This window comes from Camelus dromedarius, chromosome 4 (assembly GCF_036321535.1).
Source record: "Camelus dromedarius isolate mCamDro1 chromosome 4, mCamDro1.pat, whole genome shotgun sequence".
In the NCBI taxonomy this organism is placed as follows: Eukaryota; Metazoa; Chordata; class Mammalia; order Artiodactyla; family Camelidae; genus Camelus; species Camelus dromedarius.
The window spans coordinates 65,823,273-65,846,686 of NC_087439.1; the positions used below are offsets into that span (position 1 = coordinate 65,823,273).

The following is a 23,414-nucleotide window of genomic DNA, read 5'->3' on the forward strand; positions in this document are numbered from 1 at the left end:
CTTTTTATCCACATATACACCTATTCTGGTACCCCTCATTCTTTTCTGCCAATTTATGCTTCCATCTGGTATATTTCTCTTACACCTAGATAATTTTTTGAGAATTTCCTATACCAAAAGTCTGATAAATTCTCTCAGATTTTTGTCCAAAATATATCATTATTTTGCCTTCATCTTAATGCATATTATCATTTGAAAGATGCCATTCCATTGCATTCTGGCCTCCACAGTTCATTACTAAAAGTCAAGCATCTCTTTCGTTGTTCCCCTGAATATAATGGGACACTTTTCTCTCACTGCTTTTGAGGTTTTCTATTCACCTTGATTTACAGCAGTTTAACTATGATGTGTCTAAGTGTGATTTTCTCTTTATTTATCCTGCCTAGGGTTTGCTGAATATCTGGGACCTGTGGATTGATTTATTTCATCCATTTTAGAAAATTGGCCACTGTCTTCTCAGATATTTATTTTGCCCCATTCTTTCTCTCTCTTTACATCTAACTTCATATCAAATGAATTCTTCATTCCTGAATTGAACATTTCAATTCTAGAATTTCCATTTAATTATTTTTTTTAGGTTTATCTTTCTCTGCTGATTTTCCCATCTGTTTTATGCACCTTTTCACTAAAGCATCTAACATATGTATAATAGTTATTAGCAAGTCCTCATTTGCAATTTCCAATATCTGGACCACCTTTTTTTCTGCTTTTCTTTTTACTCTAGGTTTTGGGTCTCTATCTTGCAATTTTTTATTACACTACAGACATTGTAAGTGAAAGGACAGTAGGGACTGAAGTATATAATACTAACAGCCTGAAAAGGGCAGGCCTCTACCTCTGTTAGGCTTCTTGGGTGGGGAGGCTGGATCATCTTGTTGTTAAACTGGGGTTGGGTTTGCTATAGTTTTTTTAATATTGTTTTTGTTTTTATGATTCCTCTTATCCTGGTTTTAGGTTTTGAGAGCAGAATCAAGACTTTTCTTTCAGCGGACCTTGGGAACTGAGCACCAGCAGCCTCTAGTGGCCATTATGTGGGTTTTAGTCCATCTACAGTTTCTCAAGCCACAAAAGGACTACTTCTGCTTTTAGACCCATCCATCAGCTTTGGAGCTGCTGAGGATCTCACTTTGCTCTTCAGCTCTGCCCTGGGCTTTCTGCATCTCAGAAGATGTCACTCCCCTCTGCTGCTCTGCTCTGGTTCTCAGCTAGCCAGTGCCTTGCTTTAGATGAAGACCTCATATGCCTGGGAAAGATTTTTCTCAGCTCTATTTTGTCAGGCTGCTGCCTTTTACGCAATGAGATTTGTCATGTTGGGAGTTTCTCTCAGCTTTCCTGCCCTTCCCTGGCCTCTGAGCTGCCGTGGTCATGCACTTAGTGAGGGCCCCAGGTCCCCCAAGAGACGTCCCCCAGCGCCTCTGTTCTGTCCCATGCCTTCAGCTAACAGCTACCTCTCACTCTAAGAGGCCCCAGGCACATCTCGGGAAACCTCTCAGCCCACCTGCACTGCCCGCAGCCTTTGGCACACTGCCTCCTGACACTCAGTGAAGGCCCCACGGGAGAGAATCGGCTGATGGGTGACAGCACTGTGACTGCGGTTCATTCCTTGGAATTCTAAGCCCTTATTCCAGCCCATATCTGTGGAAAACTGTTTTAAAAGTCTGGCACTTTTCTTTTTATCCTCTTCTATATATAGCCTGGTTGCTCCTCTTCTGGTGCAGAGCCAGGGATGAATGCAGCCATGGGTCTCTTTTCTCATAAGAAGGGCTTTCCCATGTTTGGAATTAGGTTCATTTAGATTTCTGGCATCCTCAGCTCACTGACAGATTTTTACAAATTACTAATTTTGCATCTTACTTAGTTCATCCTTATTGTTGCAACTTCCTACATCCTGATTAGAAGCAGAAGACTTTGTCTCTTGTTCCTTTTTTAAAAAATATTTATTACATTTTTTTCTGTTAATAAAATGTTAAACTTTTTTATAGAAAATATTTGGATAAATGTGTAAAATACAAAAGAGAAAAGGAAAAACACTCCCTAATTCCCACCAGCCAAAAAGAACCACTGTATTTTGAGTATTTGTTTTTATCTTATTTCTATGTATAATTTCTTATTGTTTTGAGCATTTGCATCCCCAATTTATATACAAGTTTATTACCTCATTTTTTTTCCAGATGACTGTATAACAAAAGAACTTCCCAAGACCACAGTCTACACAAAATATATATTTGAGCTTATTTAGCCAGTTCTTCATTGGAAATTTAAACTCTTCAGAATATTCACTATAATAATTAATGGTTTAATGAACATTTTTTTTCCATTCAGTTCCTCCCACTTCAAATCTTTATGCGTGAATATTAGAAGTAAAATTGTAAGATCAAGGGATAGGATTCCCTTTGAAGTTTCTTAATATGTATTGTTAAATTGCTGTCCAAAAGTTCATATAGCCTTTAGACATGAGATAGATGGTAATTTCCACAGTACGCTACTGTTTTAAATATCATACTTTAAAGAATTTAACAACCTCACAGCCTAACATAAGAGTTCCTTCCCCTTACTATTAATAAAAAATAGTAATTATCTCATTTTGTCAAGTCAATGATACGGAAATCATTTAAAGAGCGAAACAATAAATGTTCTAAAGGTCTTAGTCTTATTTCCCCTATGAAGATGTGGAATTTATCCTAAATGCACACTTTTTAACTTTTACCTTTTGTTTCTTATACAAAAAAATTAATAATTAATATCTCATAAATAAGTAGTATCATTTTTCCCTACAGTCTATCAAAACATCAGGAGATACCCAGTTTTCTTATTAGAGGATATTTACTTTTCCTCAGTTTTCTCAAATTACTGCTTAAGGGTTGTAAACAATAGAAAACAGTCTTTATGTTTTTAATTAAGGAGATAAAATTACTTATGCTAACAAAATGAACCAGATTTTTCAGTTAACTTTTAAACCACGTTTATATAAAATAGTCCACACCTTGGGTATTTTTACCATCCTTAGCTATTCTGATTCTCGGAATACATAATAATCGAAAAGAATGGTTATAAAATTAGAGTTCAGTACAATAAAACCATGATTTAAATTAATGGTCATCTAAAACCTCTGAAAGGCTTGCATTTGTCATCATTTAGTGCACAAATTCGTAAGAGAGAACACGAAATATTGGGAATGTTTATTAATGTCAATGAAATTGAAATTATTTTGAAGTATTTTATATTAACTCATTGTTGGCTTTAGTCCCATTAAAGAATACATAATAATCCCCTCACATTGACTAGTTTTATCCAAGAAGCATGTCAACAATGAAATACAAAACTGAGGTCTTTCAGTAACTTACTAAAAAGTCATTAAGGTGGTAGTGCTCTGCATCAGAAAAAAATGTTAAGAAAGAAAGTTCGGACTATTAATGCAAAACCAAACAAAGAAATCTCTAACTCACCACTTCTCCTACCACTGTTCTCCCTCCTCCTACCAAAAAATATCACCAAACATTAAGAAAAATGTCTAATGCTGGCAGAGTTTATATTATGACTGTTCTCAAAATCATTTATACATTAATTTATCATGTTTACTCCTAGAAACATCATGCATTTTACTCATGAGGTTTGCATGATACAAAATTAAGCATGACTTTTAAACCACCACATATAACTTAAAAGTAACAGTCTAGAAGTTTTTGAAGTTTATATATGCTTACCACACTGGAACAGCACTGATAAAGAATTTGGAGATCAGGGCTTTGCTTTGGACTGTGCCACAATCGAGCTGAGTCACTTTGACCAACACTTAATCTCTGGTTCTGAGTTGACTTACATGTATAAGATTAAGGTTTTGTGTGAGGACACCTATAGGACACCCCTTGCTCTTCGTTAATTCCACAACTCTAAACTTTCATATACTAATGAAATCACCTCCTGGCAAATCTTATGAGATGGGAAAGACATCTCTAAAACACAAAGCTCCTCCAGGAATATAGAGTGAGATAAGTTTGGCCATTAATAGGTAACCAAGAAAAAATGATGAATCATGCTGCTGACTACCTAGTTTGATTTTTATACATAATATAATATAGCATCATATCATGTAATGTAAATATAATGTAATAGACACATATTTATAAGTAGATATGCATATATCTCAGCCAGGTAATTCTAAACTAAAGAAAATATCAGGATGTTTCAGGTCCTAGACCTTTTCTTAACCAGGTATCTGAAAAGATTCCATCTTTGTTTTTATCTTTTATGATCTTTGTGTCAAAGGGGTTTTATATATATAATGGCTGACAATCAAGAATTGCATAAAAACTTATTTTGTTTTCCCGTAGGGGTTCACAAATACAAAAATATCATTACCTTTCCTATGCTGATATCTGGCTGCAGAAAGCGAAGGCAGTCTGAATAATTAGCCCATGTTTTATTTAAACTGTGCATAAAATCCCATGTTCCATTCGGGTTACAGTGTCGGAAAGCAACTCCTGTAAAGATAAGAAGAAAAACACTGAGATTGCTCCATTCTCACACAGTCCATTATTTTAAAAATAAAGTAAATTTCTATTCCAAATGAATCATTTCAGAAAAGTTCAATACCTTTATGATTGAAGTCATAAATATAAGGAGGGCATGGGACAGCCGATATTTTGCCCACTGTTCCTCTAGGCCAACAAATGAGTCCATCCCATTCTGGGAAACAATTTCCTTCTGGTAAGGAAAAAAATTAAAAAGCAAATAAACAAAAATGCAGTTGGAACCAGAAAGTTAATGCATTAAAAATGCATAATTTCATGTCACTGCCTATAACAAAACGTAAAACAAATTGGTAGTTTTGGAAACTAGAATGGGGTAGATATGATGCAAACATCCCAGAATTTATCCAACTAGCCACATCAAAGGCCCATGAATAGGAACACTTGATTTGCATAAATTAAAAGTATTTTAGTGATTCCATTACATATGAGTTATAGCAATTAATATGTAAGAAACATTGGAACTCACTGAGAACAACTTCTGTTAGTAAAATTCTTTTATCATAGTTGTAACTACATTTTTTTACCCTAAATTTTTAAAAATTCCTGTTAACAGGTATGACACATGAAATAAATTGAGCTTCACAGGTAAACTCCAAGCTTTTGGCTTGCCTTTCTGCTGACAATTAGTAATTTCCTTGACTCTAACACTCATCTCAAACAAAATTCTCATAAAGTCTACTCTCCTCAAGATGAATCCAGAACCCTGTCACTTCTCATGATCTCCACCACCACACGCCTGGTCCAAGCTACCACACTTCCAGCCTGAATTGCTGCAATGGCCTCCAGCTGGTCTTCCTGATTCCAGTCTTGCTCTCCTCTTGTTTACTCTTCTTTTTCTTCAAATTTAGCCTTTTTAAAATTTTTTAATTTTCATGCAATTTTTAAAGGTTACTTCCTATTTACAGTTATTACAAAATATTGGCTATAATTCCCTGTGTTGTACAATACATCCCTGCACCCATCTTACAGCCAATAGTTTGTCCCTCCCACCACCCCACCCCTTGGTTGTCCCTCTCTCCCCACCGGTAACCACTGGTTTGTTCTCTATGTCTGTGAGTCTGCTTCTTTTTTGTTATATTCACTAGTTTGTTGTATTTTTTAGATTCCACATGTAAGTGATATCATATAGTATTTGTCTTCGCCTGACGTATTTCACTTAGCATAATGCCTTCCAAGTCCACCCACGTTGCTACAAATGGCAAAGTTTCATTCTTTTTTATTCTTCACACAATAGCCCAAAATCCTCCAAAAGCTTCCCAACTCACTCTGAGCAAAAGCCAAGTCTTTGCAGTGCCTGAGACCCTACACGATCTGCTCCCTCCCCTGGCTTATCCCTCACCCACCCACCCCTTTCCTGCTATGTTTTTCACCTGAGCTCTCATCACCTTCTATTATTGTGTTATTCTATTACTGTTTTCTCAAACCACAGGATTTAAGGACCATGAGGGTGGGGCATCTTGTCTGTTTTGCTTCATGCATTGGTCACTCTGTGTTTTCCAGGACTCCCCTCCATTAGCTGAGTACGAAACTTCCAAGAAGAGACCCTATCAGTCATATCATGTTCCAGCTTCCCCCAAAGAGACTACTTTTAGCAGGTATTGTATTCATTTTCCATTGCTACCGTTAACAAATTAGCACAAACGTAGTGGCTTCAAATATCCCAAATTTATTACCTCACTATTTCTGTAGGTCAGAAGTCCAACGAGCTCAGCCGGATTTCGGCTTATGGACGCACAAGGCTGAATCAAGGTCTGGCCGGGGCTGTGATGCTCTCTGAGACTCTAGGGGGAAATCCATTTCTTTACTCATTCCAGTTGTTGGCAGAATTCAGTTCCTTGCTGTGATAAGACTGAGGCTCCCATTTCCTTCCTGGCTGTCAGCTGAGGGCTGCCCCCAACTTTTGGAAGACACCTGCATTCTTTTGCTCATGGCCTCCTTCCTCCATTTTCAAAGTCAGCAAGGGAGGTCAGGTCCTCCTGACATTTTTAATCTCTACTCCACTCTTTTTCTCCCTGACTGACTCTTCCATCCTTCTCTTCTACTTTTAAGAACCTGTGTGATTACATCAGTCTCACCCAAAGAATCCAAGATAATCCTCCTACTTTAAGGTCCATAACCTTAATTCCATCTGCAGTGCCCCTGTGCCATGTGCTATAACAAACACAGGCATAACACCAGATATTCGGGTTTGGACATCTTAGAGGGGACAGTATTCTGCTATCACAAGTACTACTCACTATAGCTCTCTCAATTTTTAGTTACCAGTGACACTAATTGCAGCTGAGAATTTTCGTTCTAGCTAATGTTTATTATGCCAAGATGTTTGTTCCGTTTTGAATAGTCAGCATAATAGAACCTCAAGCAAACACTGATTTCTGCAAAAAAGAATTCAGCATAAACTGAAATTAGCACGCTAGAGTCCATCATACCACAGGGAAACAAATACTTGATCTGCTTTGTGGACTGTTGAAGCAATAACCGTCACCCACACTGTTCTCATAGAAGAGAATGTTTTCTTGGAAGCAGCCTCACTTTGCTCTCATAATGAAAGCCTGGGCTTTACACACTGCAGGCAACTCAGGAACTCATTACGCTGGCTCCTGCTTCTGGCACACGGTTTCACCTGCTTTTCTCCACCATTGCCTGCTTTTAGTTTGTTTTCCTTCTTGTTTAAATAGAGTGCAATAAATCAACCTCTTCCATCAGTTCTGCCCTAGATAATCTCTTCTGTCTTGACAGCATTCCATATGGCTTCCCACCCATTTGCTTCGTCTTTAACAAGTCATGCATCCTTATTTCCCTGGATCTGATCCCTTACTAGATATCTACTATGCAATCTACGTAAATGGTACCTGGACACATATTCTTGGGTTCTTCCAACTAGTTGTCCCTCTAAAATGTGTGCTGCAATGTCACATGAGACTTTTTGACACGGGTTGGTCACATGACAGAGTAAGGTCTTCATAGAAGTCTAAAAGCCAATGAATGATGTTTATTCTATAGCCATGTAGTTTTTAAACTGCCGTAGAGAAAAACCTGCTGATACTTTCCTCACACTTTAAAAGGTTATCTTTTTTTGTTCCCTAAAAGATACCACCCCATCCACATACACACACAGACATACCCCCAAATTCAGAAAACCAACAGTCCCTCGAAATAATATTTCTGTAGGTTGTAATCATGTGTCTCATGGCTCTCTGACAAACAGAATAATAAATATAAATATTCACAAAAGGTTGAAAAGATTGGGAAAGTCATGCCCTCATACAGATAATGCGGTGATCTTAATTAACTTCTTCTCTTTGATCATCATTTCACATTCTATGTGAATAAATACTTTCATTATTTAGCAAGAAACTAATTAATTGCTGAATGAGTCACCAATCTCCCTTTATAAATTCATACCATTAATTACATTCTTTGAAATCTTTCGTGTGTGCCAGGACAAACTCATTAGTGAAACTTGTCAAACCATGGTACTTACACAGAGCAATCTAAAATTTGAAGAATCTAACTTGATTCTTTTCAATTCTACAGTTACCCGTAACATAATACAACCATAAAGCTCTTAATAAAACTGGGATCAATAATATTTTGGGTTTTGTTTTTAAATATTTAAATAGTTTTATAACTGGGTATTTGCATTTACATTTTCTGTTCTTTCTTTCATAGACATGACAGAAAAATTTTATTACAAAATTTTTTCAGAAATAAAACAGAATATTATATATCCATCATCTAGAATTTACAGTTGGTAATATTTTACCATATTTATTTCATCTAAGTTATTTCTTGCTGTGGTATTTAAAGTAAGTTGCAGACAGCATAACAGTTCACTCCTAAATACTTTGATATGCATCCCTCAACTTTAGAAGAATTTAAAAATAAAAACTTCTTAAATTAGCTAATGAATTCAAAATGTCACTTAGTTTTTTACACTTGTAAAGTGAAGAAATCTTGAGTCAATTTACATATAACTAGACATTTTTCATTGAACTTAAGACTGAAGTTCAACCAGATTTAATTCTATCCTATTGTATGAAGAAAGATCTCAAAGAAAGTATCTTTTCTTTTTTAATATTTACTCAACCACATGTTTCATATGACTTGCGCCTTCACAAATTTTAGATGTTATATAAGTTTACATCCAGATCATTTGCCTTTTTTATGTTTAACTCTTGTGGCGTGTGACTGATTCACAGTTGCTTGTCTTTGCCCACCCTCTTCCCTCTGCCTAGAATGTCTTTTTACTTCCTCCTCTACACATCTAATTACTTGTCCTTTAATTTTAAAATTCCTCCTTCAGGAAGATTTTTCTGATTCCTCCCTGATGAATTAAGATGCCTTTCCCATGGTTCCACAGTTGGGATACCTCTATTGTTAAAATTACACACCATCTGAAAGGTGTCTACTTCGCTTACTAGATCAGCATCTCCATGGAGTAAGGACAGAATTTGATCCATTTTTTTCCAGTGCTCACTACACAAGCAACACACTGTAGGCACATGATATATTTGTTGAACTGTTAAAGGGGCACTAAAGATGATAACGTTGGACTGGATAATCTCTAAGAGATCTTCCAGCTCACTTCATAGAAAACAGTTCATTTGGCCCTCATAGATAACAATGGTTATAAATTCCTTCACGGCAATGGTCTTAGTTGTTAGTAGACCTGCATGGTTGAGGTATCAGGGTCAGCTTTCTTTAGAGGTAACCTGAGCGATTCCCTTTACTGACACTATTTATTGTCTAGCCATTCAGAGAACTCTTTCCTGGTACAAAACACTTACAAAGGCTAAATTAATATACAGACCTTCCTTCTCAAACATGGCTTAGCTTGCTACAAATTAAAGGAATAAATCTGAGGCCAGAAATTATTCCATGGGATCAGCAGGCACTGCAACTGGGGCTTACACTGGAGGCCTCTACTGTCTTACTGGCTAACAGCTTGGATTTTGATTGTGTTCAGGTAACAAAAGATGAGCCTGAGACCTGATGAAGTTGGTAAATTGGGCTGGAAACTCCTGTATAAGGTCAAGATTCCCAAAAGATGAAACCTTTAGTGAGTGAACAGGAAATAAAAGTATCCTTCAAAAAGAGATTGGCTTGTTTCATTCTTGGTTGCATTAGAGTTGGACTAGGAAACAACGGAGAAAAAGATTCTTCTCTGAAAATTTCTAACCACAAATTCACACTCATGTGTGGTCTAATATGTGGGCTTAGTTTAAAGTGGACTTAGTTCAATAGTTCCACTAAGCACCTTGCAGAAAACAGAATGTACTTTAAATGAGGACCTCACAAGTTCTTTATCATAAATCATCAAACACACAAGGAAATAAGCCCTATGTATGCTAGTCAGTATTGACAAACAAAGAATGTGGTTATTTTATTTATCAAATTCAGAATATAAAATATGTTTAAGGAAAAAAGGGAAGAGATTAAAATATTTAAGGTACAAAAAGGCTGTCAAAAATTATGAAGATTCCAAAAAGAGAAAAATAGAATAATCAAAATTAACTTAATGGATGGATGAAATAGTCATTAGACAAAGCTGAACAAAGAGCTGGTCAATTAAAAACCAATATTTGAACAAATTACCAAAATAGCAGCAGAAAATCAAAGAAAAGAAAAACATATAAGACATAAAGACACAAAGTATGTGAGAAATTCCCACATTTGTCTACTTAAAGTTCCAGAAGAGAACAGGGGAATGAGGGAGAGTAAATTTTTCAAAGACAAAAAAAAAAAAAAAAAAAAATAGCAAAACATTCCCACCATTGAATAAAGACACATATCCTCAGACTCCGGAAATCAGATGACTCCATACCTAGATACAGAATGAAGTTGCAGAACATCAAAATAAAAAGCAGCTCTTAAAAGGAGCCAAAGATAAAAACTAATCACCAACAGAGACTGAGAACTGATTTGTCAACAATAACAAGGGCAGGGGGAGGAGGAAATAATATCTTTAGGTGCCGAAAGTAAATAATTCTCACCCAAGGATCATATGTCTAGAAAAAGTATCTTTGAAGATTGAGACTGAAATAAATACCTTTTCAGACAAATAAAAACTGAGAGAGTTTACTATAAGCAAATTCTAATGTAAAGAAATCCTTAAAAAGGATGTATTTCAGGAAGAAGAAAAATTATAAAAACATACATTAAAACTATATGACAGTAACATAATTTGGAAGCAAAGTATTTCAAAAGCTACTTACATTACTTGAGAGAGGGAAGTTATTGATAACTTTAAACTTTCTTAAATTAAATCTATATTTAAAAATTCTGGGTTAATCACTAAAGAATTAAATATACTATATATCTTCTAAACTAGTAGGAGGAGGGAGGATGAAATAAGAAAAAAAGTCTCAGTCAATTCAAAAGAAGCCAACAGTGGGTGGAGGTGGGCAGTATAAGGGACACATAGGAAGAGCTGATGAAATGAAAAGCCCAAATAAAATGATTGTTGTTTAGTGGATTTAAATAAATTGTTGTTTAATGGATTTAAAATGTCAATTTTGCAAGATAAAAAATTTCTGGAGATTGATTTCACAACATGTGAATACACTTATCACCACTGAACCGTACACTTAAAAGCATTTAAGATGATTAGTTTAATGTTACATGTATTATACCATAATTAAAAAATTTTTGATGGGAGAAGATGTTCAAGGCAAATACCAACCAAGAGAGAAATAAACTAATGTTGTTTATTAAATATTTTATTTTAATACAATAAATTTATAGTATATGTTATTTAATATTTAAAGCCAAAGAAAACCAGAAATAAAGAGGGCTATTTCATATCAATGAAAGGTTTGATTTTACCAGGAAATACAACATTTCTAAACTTGTATATACGCAATAACATATTTTCAAAATGTGTGAAGCAAAAAATGAATCATCATAGTGAGATATTTTAAGAGAAGAACAGGTCAAGTAGATGAAAAATCATATGGATACAAGATATATGAACTATGCAACCAATAAGCTTAATCTAGTGGGCACTATAAAACACTGTCCTTAGAAACTGGACAGTACATATTCCTTTGAAGACCACATGGATTATCAAAATTGACACCAATATAAGCAATTAAGTCTCAACATGCTTTTAAAAATCGGTATCATGCAGACCACATTCTCTGATCATAACCAGCTGAGAAATCAACCACAATTTTTTTTAATATTAGGGAGACTAGAATGAAGAAGATATCAAACTATATATTTTATTTTCAGATGTAGCTTTAAGGACATCATCCACTGCATTCAGACTGCTGAGAATTTAGGGAGCTGAGTAAATAGCACCTCCTCTTTTTAAAAATTTCTTCGAATATATTCAACTATCAAAGCAAGGCATTTCCTTATATAAAATATTATAATTTTCCCACTACTCCAATCTAATAAATAACTTTATTCAGTGGCCCTGATGAGCAGTGCAGGTGACCACCAGACCCTGCGGAACACAAGCTACACCAGACCCTGGGGAACACAAGGTCTCTGTGAAGCTGCACCGGTAGAAGCACCCAAGAGCGCCAACACCACCACCAGCTCGACTGTAGTTCTGTAATTTTGTTTTTGTAGTTTCCCACTTGAATTTGGAACTAATTGAGAAATTACATAAGGAATCTGGCAGATGGAGATAAAATCATCATTTTATTAAGAAGAAAGTTTTTTGGAGAACATGGTCTACGTATGTATAAATGGGCTTATTTGCTCCTTTGAATTTTACATACTACCTAAAACTGCAGGTGACACCAGTACAGAGCCTGCCCCTCCAAGCTTACTGCATGGTCAGGGGCAAACCAGTACACATGCTCTGCAGGCAGAAAAATCCCAAAGAGAGGTGTCAGGAAGAGGCCGATGTGCACAGGCCTGCTCGCTATTCCCAAACTCACAAATCAGGCAAGTCACTCCTTCCACAGGGAGGGAAGAGCTCCTGGGTTAAAGAGATGAAAAGAGCATTATTCTGCTACCCACCTCTCTACACGGAAACACGGAATGACGGATGAAGAAACCCCTAGTACTCGCTAAGGAGGAAATTTGCAATCTTTGTGAGGACTAGGGCAGGCGCATGGAGGACACAGTTTCCTCAGCATCTTTACCTCCTTCCTGGAGCTGGGCTGTGATGTTGAGTTCACACTCCACTTTAGCTTTCAGCACAAGGACAATCTGCTCCTCTATTGTAACGGTGCCATCAGAATCCAGCTGTAGACATGAACCAAATACAAACAAGGAAAAACATGCTTATGACTATTTTTAAAAACCATGATACAATCTTTCATTATTTTACCTTCTAATACAATGAAAACTCAGTTTTGATATTAAGCTATCTGAAATAGTTATTTATCAAAATCCATCAATGTATAAGATTTTAGAATAATCATTCTTTTACCTGATTAGCCTAAAAAAAAAATCCCATGCCAGAAATTTTTCATGTTATTAAGTAACTATATTAGATGTAATATAATTAGAAAAAATAATAAACATATTGAAAATTTCCTGTAATGTTATGAAGACCCAATATTTTGTTAATTATCTTGCAATATGTCAGTTATGGTACACAGAAAAGAGAAAGAAACTTTAGCTTTACCAGTGAAACCACAGGCAAATCATTCCATGGTTAGAGGCTTCGTTTACTCATCTATGAAATAAATGGTCTCTCGTTACCATTTTGTCTTTTTTCCTCCAGCTTTATTGAGATATTATTGACAGATAAACATAAGTGAGGTTAAGAGGTACAATGTTAATAATTTGAGACATGTGAAATGACTAGCACATAAGGTTAGTTAACACCTGCTTCCCCTCAAATTCCATTTTGTGTGTGTGTGATAACATTTAAGATCTACTCTCTTAACAAATTTCAAGTATATAATAAAGTAACCATGCTACACATTAGATTCCCAGAACTTACTCATCTTATAACTACAAGTTTGTAAACTTTGACCAACATCTTCCCATTTCCCCCACCTCCAGCCTCTGGCAGCCACCACTCTTCTATTTCTATGAGTTTAGCTTTTTTAGGTTCTGTACAAGTGAGAACATACAGTACTTGTCTTTCTCTGTCTCACTTAGTTCACTTAGCATAAAGCCCTCCAGGTTAATCCATGCTGTCACAAAGGGCAGGATTTCCTTCTTTTTTATGAATGAATCATATTTCTCTCTGTGTCTGTGTGTCTCACATTTTCTTTATCCACTCACCCATCCTTGGACACTTAGGTTGTTTCCCTGTCTTGGCTTTGTAAATAATGCTGCAATAAACAAGGGGGTGCAGATACCTAATCTTTGAGATGATGACTTCATTTCTTTTGGATATTATCCATGAGTGAAAATGCTGGATCATAGGGTAGTTCTATTTTTAATTTTTTGAGGAATCTCCATACTTTATTCCAGAGTGACCGTACCAATTTACATTCCCACCAACAGTGCACAAGGGTTTCCTTTTCTCCACAGCTCACCAACACTTGTTTCATCTTTCGATGATGGCCATTCTTTCAGGTATGAGGTAACAACTCACTGTGGTTTTGATTTGCATTTCTCTGAAGATTACAGATGTTGAGAATCTTTTCATGTACTCATTGACCATTTGTATGTCTACCCTGGAAAAATATCTTTCCAAGTCCTTTTCTAATTTTTTAATAGGATTGTTTATTTTTGCTATTGGGTTATACGAGTTCCTTATATATTTTGGATATTAACCCTTCATTAGATAAATGGTTTGCAAATATTTTCTCCCATTCCACAGATTGCCTTCTCATCTTGCTGACTGTTTCTTTCGCTATGAAAAAGCTTTTTAGATTTATGTAGTCTCAATTATTTATTTTTGCTGCTGCTTGTGCTTTTGGTGTAACACCCAAAAAATCACTGCCAAGACCAATGTCAAAAATTCCTTATGTTTTCTTCCAGTAGTTTTATAGTTTTAAGTCTTATATTTAAGTCTTTAATCCATTTCGAGTTAATTTTTGTGAGTGGTGTAAAATAGGGGTCCAATTTCATTCATCTGTATGTGAATACCCAGTTTTCCTAACACGATTTATTGAAGACACTGTCCTTTCCCCAGTAGGTATTCAAGGCTCCCTTATCAAAGATTAGTTGACCATGTACGCTTGGGTTTATTTCTGGGCTCTTGATTCTATTCCATTGGTCTGTGTGTCTCTTTTTATACCAGAACTGTACTGTTCTGATTACTATAGTTTCATAATAAAGTCTGACATCAGGACTTGTGATTTGGCTGTTTCTCAGGGTTTCTTTGGCTGTTTAGGGCCTTTTGTGATTTCACATGAATTTTAGGGTTGTTTGTTCTATTTCTGTCAAAATACCATTGGAATTTTTATAGGGATTGCACTTAATCTGTAGATGGATTTTAGTATTATGGACATTTTAACAACATTAATTTTTCTGATCCATGGATATGGGATATCTTTCCCTTTATTTGTGTTTCCTTCAATTTCTTTCATCAATGTCTTGTAATTTTTAGTATACAGATATTTCACCTTTTTTAGCTCTAGTTATTCCTAAGTATTTTTATTATTTTTAAGTCTACTATAAATGGAATTGTTTTCCTTAATTCTTTTTCAGAAGTTTGTTGTTAGTGTATAAAACACAACTGATTTTTGTATGCTGATTTTGTATTCTGAAACTTTACTGAATTTTATTAGTTTTGATGGCATCTTCAGGGTTTTCTATATATGATATTATAGCATCTGCCATCAGAGACAATTTACTTCTTCCTTTCTGATTTAGATGACTTTTACTTCTTTTTCTTAACTAACTGCTCTGGCTAGAACTTCTAATACTATGTTGAATAGGAGTGGTGATACTGTGCACTCTTGTCTTGTTCCTGCTCTTAGAGGGAAAACTTTCAACTTTTCTTCATTGTGTATGATGTTAACTGGGTTTGTCCTTCTTCCCTTAATACTGTGGCTCTATAATGGTAAGATATGCACCAACATATCCATTCTCCATTCAACTGATACTTGTTAAATACTTTTTATGTGAAAAATAACATGTTCAATATTTTATAGCAAAGATTTTTATTTTCAATTATTCTTATGTAGTACATTTTCTTCAGGTAAAATACCTCATGAGAAAACCTCATCTATTAAAATATATGTATGTGTGTGCGTGCGTGTGTGTGTGTGTGTGTGTGTATACATATATATATATATAAAATAACAGAACTTCACTGGCTGAAGCCAAGGGGAAGGCAATTGCAGAATCACTCTCTCTCACAAATCTGAACCTTCCATTATACCTGAGCTTGCTCTGAAAAACCACAGCGTTGTCAAAAAGATCATTATTAATAGAAATATAAAGACATATACCATCATTTTAAATGACTCCAACACAATGTCTTTCTACTGGATATCTTTCAATAGATACCTTGATACTAATTCCCAACTTGGAGCATGTTTCTATTATACAACAAGTGACTAACAAATGTTTGTTGGATGAATTCACCTAGATTTGGCTTTAATACCACCAGCACTGAAAGGAAATTCTATTATTGGAAAATGTTCATTTCAAGGATATATATTTTAAATATGATAAAACATTTGTAAGTATTTGCTCAAAGTATGGTGCTTGGACCATCTGAATCTGATGTCTATGTAAAATGCAGATTCTTAGGCTGCACATCACACCTAGTGAATCAGAATTTATTTCTGAAGGTGGGTACTGGTAATCCTCATGTTTCACAGGAACCCCTGGTGATTCTTGTACTTAATTTAATGGATTTGAGAACCAACGTATTTGAAGGTACAAGTTGATAATGAAGATCATTCTATTAGTTAAGGTTCAATCAGAGAAGCAGACCTATTAAGAGACTGAGACAGATTAAACAGTGATAGAAACAGAATAAAGTATTTGCTACAGAGATTTGACCTATATACAGTTGTGGGAGCTGGTTAAACACTTTCCAGAAGGCTAATTTTTCTTATCTGATGCTGGAGCTAGAAATCTGCAGGTCAGACAGTCAAAAAGAGAATATGAGTGTAAGGAAAGAGAGAGAAAAATAAGCTGGACCCATGAGCATGAGCTAGAAACCATAAGGACACACTGTGAGTTCACACCATATGAATTCTCAGCTCCTCCAACCTTCAGGATACAGGTATCCAGCTGAAGCAGCTGGCACTCTCATCATGGAACCTAAATACACACTTGATCCAGGAAGCAGAGAAGTTAAAGGAGGACCCAGGGAAAGATGAGGCAGTTGCAGGCCTCGCTGCTATCCCTCTCCAATGAGATAAACCAGCAGATGAGAAACATCTGTGAGATACATAAGGGACCATCTCAGTGTGAAAAACAAAATGCCTGCTGCTTCACTTCTGCCCTCAAACAGTCATGAAAAAAATGTCTGTTTTGGCTCATCCTAATCAGAAACACAAAGGGAAGGGATTCTGGGAAATAGTTTAACATAGCCAAGCTGACACATTACAAAGCCACCAAAATCCACCTCTGACAACATGGCACACATATACATCTCTTCAAATCACACTTAATTTCCAGAAAATTTAATAACAAAGTCATGCTTCCATCTAACATGATACAATTCATTTGGTACCAAGAGAGATTCCAGAGGGACAGAATTTTAAGGAGGGGAAGATCTGTATTGGTCATCTATAGCTGTGTAACAAATTAACCCAAAACTTTGTAGCATAAAATACCAAACATTACTTATCTCACAGCTTAGGAGAGGCTTAGGTAGGTGATTCTAGCTTAGAGTCTCTTATGAGGTTTCAGTCAAGATTTCAGCCATAGATGCCTAGGACTAGAGGATCCACTTCCAAGATGGTATGCTCACAGGGCTATTGGCAGGGGGCCTAGTTCCTCAGTAGCTGACGGTTCTCTCCATGTGGGTGCTTGAGTGTCTTTACAACATCACAAAGGGCTTCCCACAGAGTAAGTGATTCCAGAAAGAAAGCAAGGAGAAAGCCATAATCCCTTTTTTTTTTACAGAGGTTCTGGGGATTGAACCCAGGACGTGTTGCATGCTAAGCACATGCTCTACCACTGAGTTATACCCTCCTCCCAACACAATGCCTTTTATAATTGAGTCTCAGATATCACTCACAGTCAGTTCCATCATATCCTATTTATTAAAAGCAAGTCACCAACTTTCACTCATCAGGAGAGGAATTAATCTCTCTCTTAAAGAAAGGTATCAAAAATTTATAAATATATTTTTAAATAATCACAATTTTCTGTAAGTGGTCATCTATTTTCTAGAATGTGACTAGTGAAAACGGTGTTTTCTGTGGATTTATTAACAATAGTAGGGTCCAGAGTTTTGCATTTCTGTTTTCTTTTAGAGACTTGGAGATTCTTAAATCAAACGTGATGATAAAACATATCAATTTACCTAACTGACAAACTCCCAATAGTAAAGCCCTTTGCAAATCCAAATCTTTAATTTCAGGCTGCAAACAAACTTATTTTCTAGAATTGTTCTTTAAGGAAAGTGGAAAAACAAATCTTTTTATGCTGTGCAACACTGTTGTCCATACATTATGTATAGAATGTTAGAAATAGAAAGATGTTTACATTATTAGCCATGGGAAATATACCTAGAGATTATTAATAATTACGATTTTAAATGACATAAAATTATAGACTTGCAGGTTAAACTGAAATGGAAGATACAGAAAGAATATCTATCATAAGGACCAGTGTTAGCATCAAAAATGGTTTTAATCCTGAAAATTATGAATTTATTATTTTATAATATATTATTATACATTATATATTAATGTATAATACAAAGAGTAGATCCATAAATGGGTGTGCATTTTTAGCGGTTTCTGGAGACAATTCATAGTTCAATGCCTACACTTATTTTAATGTGAAAGGAGAAAACAATCAAAAGCTAAAGTTTTGGATTGGAACACACACTATAATTTAGCTATCAAGCTAACACAATGCAGATTCTGAGTTAAAAGTAGCTACTCTAACAGTGAGACACAAACTCTCACTTATCAAAAAGGGAGAATGAAATGGAAAGAGGTGAGTCATCTGAGTGGGCATGGAAGAAAGTCAGGCACCATTCAAGTTGTTTGGGTTTTTTATTTTTATTTTGGGGTTTTTTTCTGGCTGTGTTTTCAGTTCCATAGTTACTTTCTTTCACCTCAATCCCAGAAAAAACTGGGTAATCTGTGACCAAGTTTCAGAACTATAAATTTGATACAGAGAAATCTGACCTCAATTATTCAACATCAACATTTCAATTCATCCCTTGTACCATTTTTACCTGAACAAATTCATTTTTGTTTCCTTTTGTGCAAATGCAGCCTTTTTACTGGGATAATCTTTTCAGGAACATAATTATCATGTAACCTACAGCTTCTAAAGATAATTCTGTTCTTAAAAAAATGTGGCCAGTTTAACAAGGAGTAAGTTTGATTAGCATGTGCTAATTGATGATCTGTTAAATTGATCTTTAGTCATTTCAAGTGAGAGTGGGGAAATGTTTGTCTTTTATACTGCTTTCTTTCCCTTCTATCTTTGTTACAGAAACAAGTGCTCTTTACCATAGAGGGACATTAAAATCATAGTGTACTTAATACAGAAGAGTGGTTTTCAGAGTCAATGTCTGTTACTCTAAATGCAACAATTAACATCCAGAACAAAGTAGAACACTTAGAAAAACAGATGATAGCAATTTATCCTGGGCAAGTGATCATTCACAATTTGAAATAAAATACTGAATTTCAGTCTGTCACATATTTGAAGGCCAAAAGAAGCCCTAATTTGATCATGTATATTTAATTGAAAGTAACTAAAATTATCCTTATAGATATTAATTAATGTCAGGATATGTGAATGTTCTTAATTACAATATTCACATTTGTTTCATTTCTAAGCAAACATGAATCCAGAAATTAGAAGTATATTTTGAAAGAAGCATTCTGGAACTTCTACTTCTGGTGTTGATGGAGTATATGTATTTCCCTCTATTCCTCCCAGTAAGTACACCTAAAAACTCTGGGCACTGTATATCAAATAAACATAAGATGATTCTGAAAAGTGGAGAGCAGAAAACAGATCCGCTGGAGACCTCAGATCCTAAAGAATACTACTGTGGTAAATTCTCTGCGTTTTCTTTTTATCTCATACACTCCCAACTTGGAGTCGGAGAAGCTGGCAACTCTGAAACACCAACAGGGGCTGACCAAAAAGAGAAAAATAAAAAATAAAAAACCCTCAAGAAAACCCTGCTGTCTACAGCAAAAAAAGGAAAGGAGCAGCATGAGAAGACAGAAAACTTGTAGACAATAACAGCCCAACCCAAGCCAAACACCACAGAAAAACTACAGTTCCACCCCAACCCACACTCACCAAGGCCAAGTGGAGAGCCTAGACTACCACCCTAGCCACACTGTAAGGAGGTGCCCCTACATCCTCCCCAGAGTGGTTTCAGGGCAAAGTAGAGAGTCGGGACTTCTACCCACAGTGGTCTGCAACAAGGCCTCTCATGGTCCCCTCCAGGTATCAATGGAGATTATGTGGGGAGCCTACACTTTCACCCCAAGCTGGCAGTGACAAGATGTCCCTCCATCCCCCGCATTGGGGTAGTATCAGAAAAGACCTAGAGGAGTGTCAGTCTAGCAAAAATGAGGCCACCTCACTGTGGAGTTGGTAGAGACATGTGGGGAGCAGAATTCATACCCACCCCCCTGCCACAGTAACAAGGAACTTTCCACCTTGAATGCAGCAGCAGCTGGCTGGGGAACCTCAACTTCTACCTCCATGAGCAGTAACAGTGTGATGCCCTATTTCCCCAGCTATGTTAATACAAGATAAAGTAGACTTCAGAGCGAAAAATTACTAGAGACCAAGACGGACGTTATATAATGACAAAGTGTCATTCCACCAAGAAGATATAGCTATCTTAAATGCATACACATCAGAAAAACAGAAAAATATGTAAAGCAAAAACTGATAGAACTTAAAGAAGAAACAGACAAAACCATAATGAGAGCTGGAAATTTCAACACTCCTCTCTCAACTGATAGAACTAGACAGAAAATCAACAAAGATAGAAAAGAACTCAACAACACCATCAACCAAGAGGATCTAGTGGACATTTATAGAATACGGCACTCAGCAATACAGAATACACATTCTTCCCACATGCTTACAGAACACAAACCACGGTGGACCATATCCTGGGCCATAAAACAGATCTCAGCAAGTTTAAAATTGAAATCATACAGAATATGCTCTCAGACCACAGTGCAATCAAACTAGAAATCAGCAACAGAAAGATAAGAGGAAAACCTCCAAACACTGGAGACTAAACAACACACTTTTAAATAATCTTTGGGTGAAAAAGGAAGTCTCAAGGGAAATTTTTTAAAAAATACATTGAACTGAATGAATATGAAAATACAACCTATCAAAATGTGTAGGACACAAATAAGCAATGTTAAGAGGAATGTATAGCACTGAATACCTACATTAGAAAAGAAGAAAAGTCTTACATCAACAATATAATCTCCGATCTCAAGAACTGAATATAATAAATCCAAAGCAAAGAGAAGGAAGGACTTAATAAAGGTAAGAATAGAAATCAGTGAAATTGAGACAAAAAAATATAGAGTATCAGTGAAACAGAGAGCCGGTTCTTGGAGAAGACAATAAAACTGACAAACTTCTAGTAAGCAGACAAAGAAAAAGAAAGAAGACAAATTAAATTACAGAAACGGAGAACAGAGTAGTGGTTCCCAGGCAGGGGTTGAGGAGGAGTCAAGCGGGGAAAGGAAGTAAGTGTTCTGTAAAAGGGCAATAGGAGGGGTCCTTGTGGGGATAGAAATGTTCTGTATCTTGACTGAATCGACGTTAATGTGCTGGCGGTGATATTGTGCTATAGTTTTGTAAGATGTTACCACGGGAGATAGCGGGGTAAAGGATACACGGTTCTCTCTGTACTTTTCTTTTATAACTGCATGTAAATCTACATCTCAATTAAGTTAATCTTTCAAAAAATAACTATTTTATCCTAACTTTAAAAGACACAGTTTATGTAAAAATCATTGCCTTATTCAAGTAAATGATGATTTGCCACAAGGTGGTTGTAAAAAAACAAAGGTAAAAGAGAATTGTTAAAATGAGATTATTTTATAATTTTTCAAAAATATTTCTTCCATAAAGTGAATTTTCTTTAATTGTATGTAATGTCCTCTGAGAAAGTTAATATAATATTCATACATCAAATATGACTGTAATTTGGAAAGGAGCAAAAGAGTATGTTTATTGAATTCTGCTGAAGAATGGGGTCTGGGTAGCTCCTGACCCTCAAAGCAGGGCTCGTAGCCAGCTCACAGGATGTAAAGAAAAAAAAATAATAGTATGTTTAAAGAGAATGAATTCCCTTTGAGGTTAGACATTCTATTTTCCGTAGTCCAACAGAAGGATGAGCTGGTCTATGATAAGGTATTTTGCTTGGAGTTTAAGGTTTCTTATATACTCTAGTATTGAAGAACTATATAATAAATAAGTTTTATTAACTGCCTACATCATGTTTTCACACAGGTCTTAGAAAAGTTTATAAAGACCTATTAATATTTTATTTTACAAGACAGTATGACTCCCTTGAGAGTGGCCAGAGTTTTTATATTGAAAAGAGAGTCTGAAAATGAAACATGTTTCTAATTGTTTAGAATTCATTGTCTGTAATATTCAGTTAGAAGACAGAAAGGAATCTGCTATAATAAACTGACAGCTTTGGGGAAAATATTATTGAACCACCCACCTTTAATTAAATCACCAACTATGAATGTGTTCCCCACTCCACCGTTTGTCCTTTTTTTTATTCAAAGAAAAACAAGCAATACATATAAAATACAAGCATAAATACACACACATACACAAAATACAAAGTGTCTATACTTCTCAAGTTGTTTAATCCTTTTACAACATGACCTCTAACTCAGAACTAAATCTGACAACCAGGCCATTTTGCACATTTGACTATAAACTATAAAACTCCCCATGACCCTTTCATACAAGAAGCAAATCAAAAACGATTTAAGAATAAAATGTGCCTATCTACGGCACGGCTTAGAAACAGTTAAGATGACAGCATTAGGAAGGTGACCACACAGAGCTGTCATTCTTCACGCGTATTCATCCTTTCTCCTTACTTTTAGCCACACAAATCTATTGTTAGTATTTAGAGCTCTCCAATGACTCAGAAACAAAACACAGTTAATTTTTTTAAGAGTCATATAATGATTACAGAGACAGAGAACAGATTAGTGGTTGCCAGGTATTGGGGGCAGGCAAGAAAGGAGAAGGAAGTGGCTGTGGCTATAAAAGGGTCACAGCAGGGATTCCTGTGCTCAGACTGCTCTGTATCTTGGCTATGGTGGTGGTCACGTGCATCAACACGTGCTAAAACTGCATAAACCTAAATACGCACAAACACAACTGAGTGCATGTCAAACCAGTGAGATCGAAATAAAATAGGTGGATTATAGCATTATCAGTTTCCTGCTTGGGATATTGGACTATACTCACGAAAGATGTTACCATTGGGAGAAGCTGGGTAAAATGTACACAGTATCTGTGTTACTTCTTACACTGCACGTGAATCTATAATTTTCTCAAAATGGAGTTTTTAAATTCATATAATAGTTTTTAGTGAATTGTTTAATGACTATCACCATGAGAGAAAGACCAACTAAGTTTTAAATCAGCATAAATTAAGTAAAATATAATCTAATTTGAGCAAATTAAACTCAAGTATATTAAGACTATTTGGCAAAGAATTTGAGTGCAAAACAAATCATGCATTAGGTTGTTCCCCATAATTTATAGGCTTCTGTAAGTACGAAAGATTTACCATGTTCTCAAAACACAAGAAAACCAATTAGAACTGAGAATTTT

General features: G+C 35.7%; 1 protein-coding gene across 1 annotated transcript in view; it reads right to left on the reverse strand.

Annotated features, from left to right (window-relative positions):
* PTH2R (parathyroid hormone 2 receptor) overlaps positions 1 to 23,414 on the reverse strand; it is a 78,301-nt gene that overhangs the window by 40,110 nt on the left and 14,777 nt on the right. The window contains exons 2-4 of the mRNA XM_010985427.3: positions 12,635 to 12,737; positions 4,594 to 4,704; positions 4,360 to 4,481 (exon numbers count right to left, since the gene is read on the reverse strand). Coding sequence (XP_010983729.2) covers positions 4,360 to 4,481; positions 4,594 to 4,704; positions 12,635 to 12,737 — 336 coding nt within the window. The remainder of the gene's footprint in view (positions 1 to 4,359; positions 4,482 to 4,593; positions 4,705 to 12,634; positions 12,738 to 23,414) is intronic.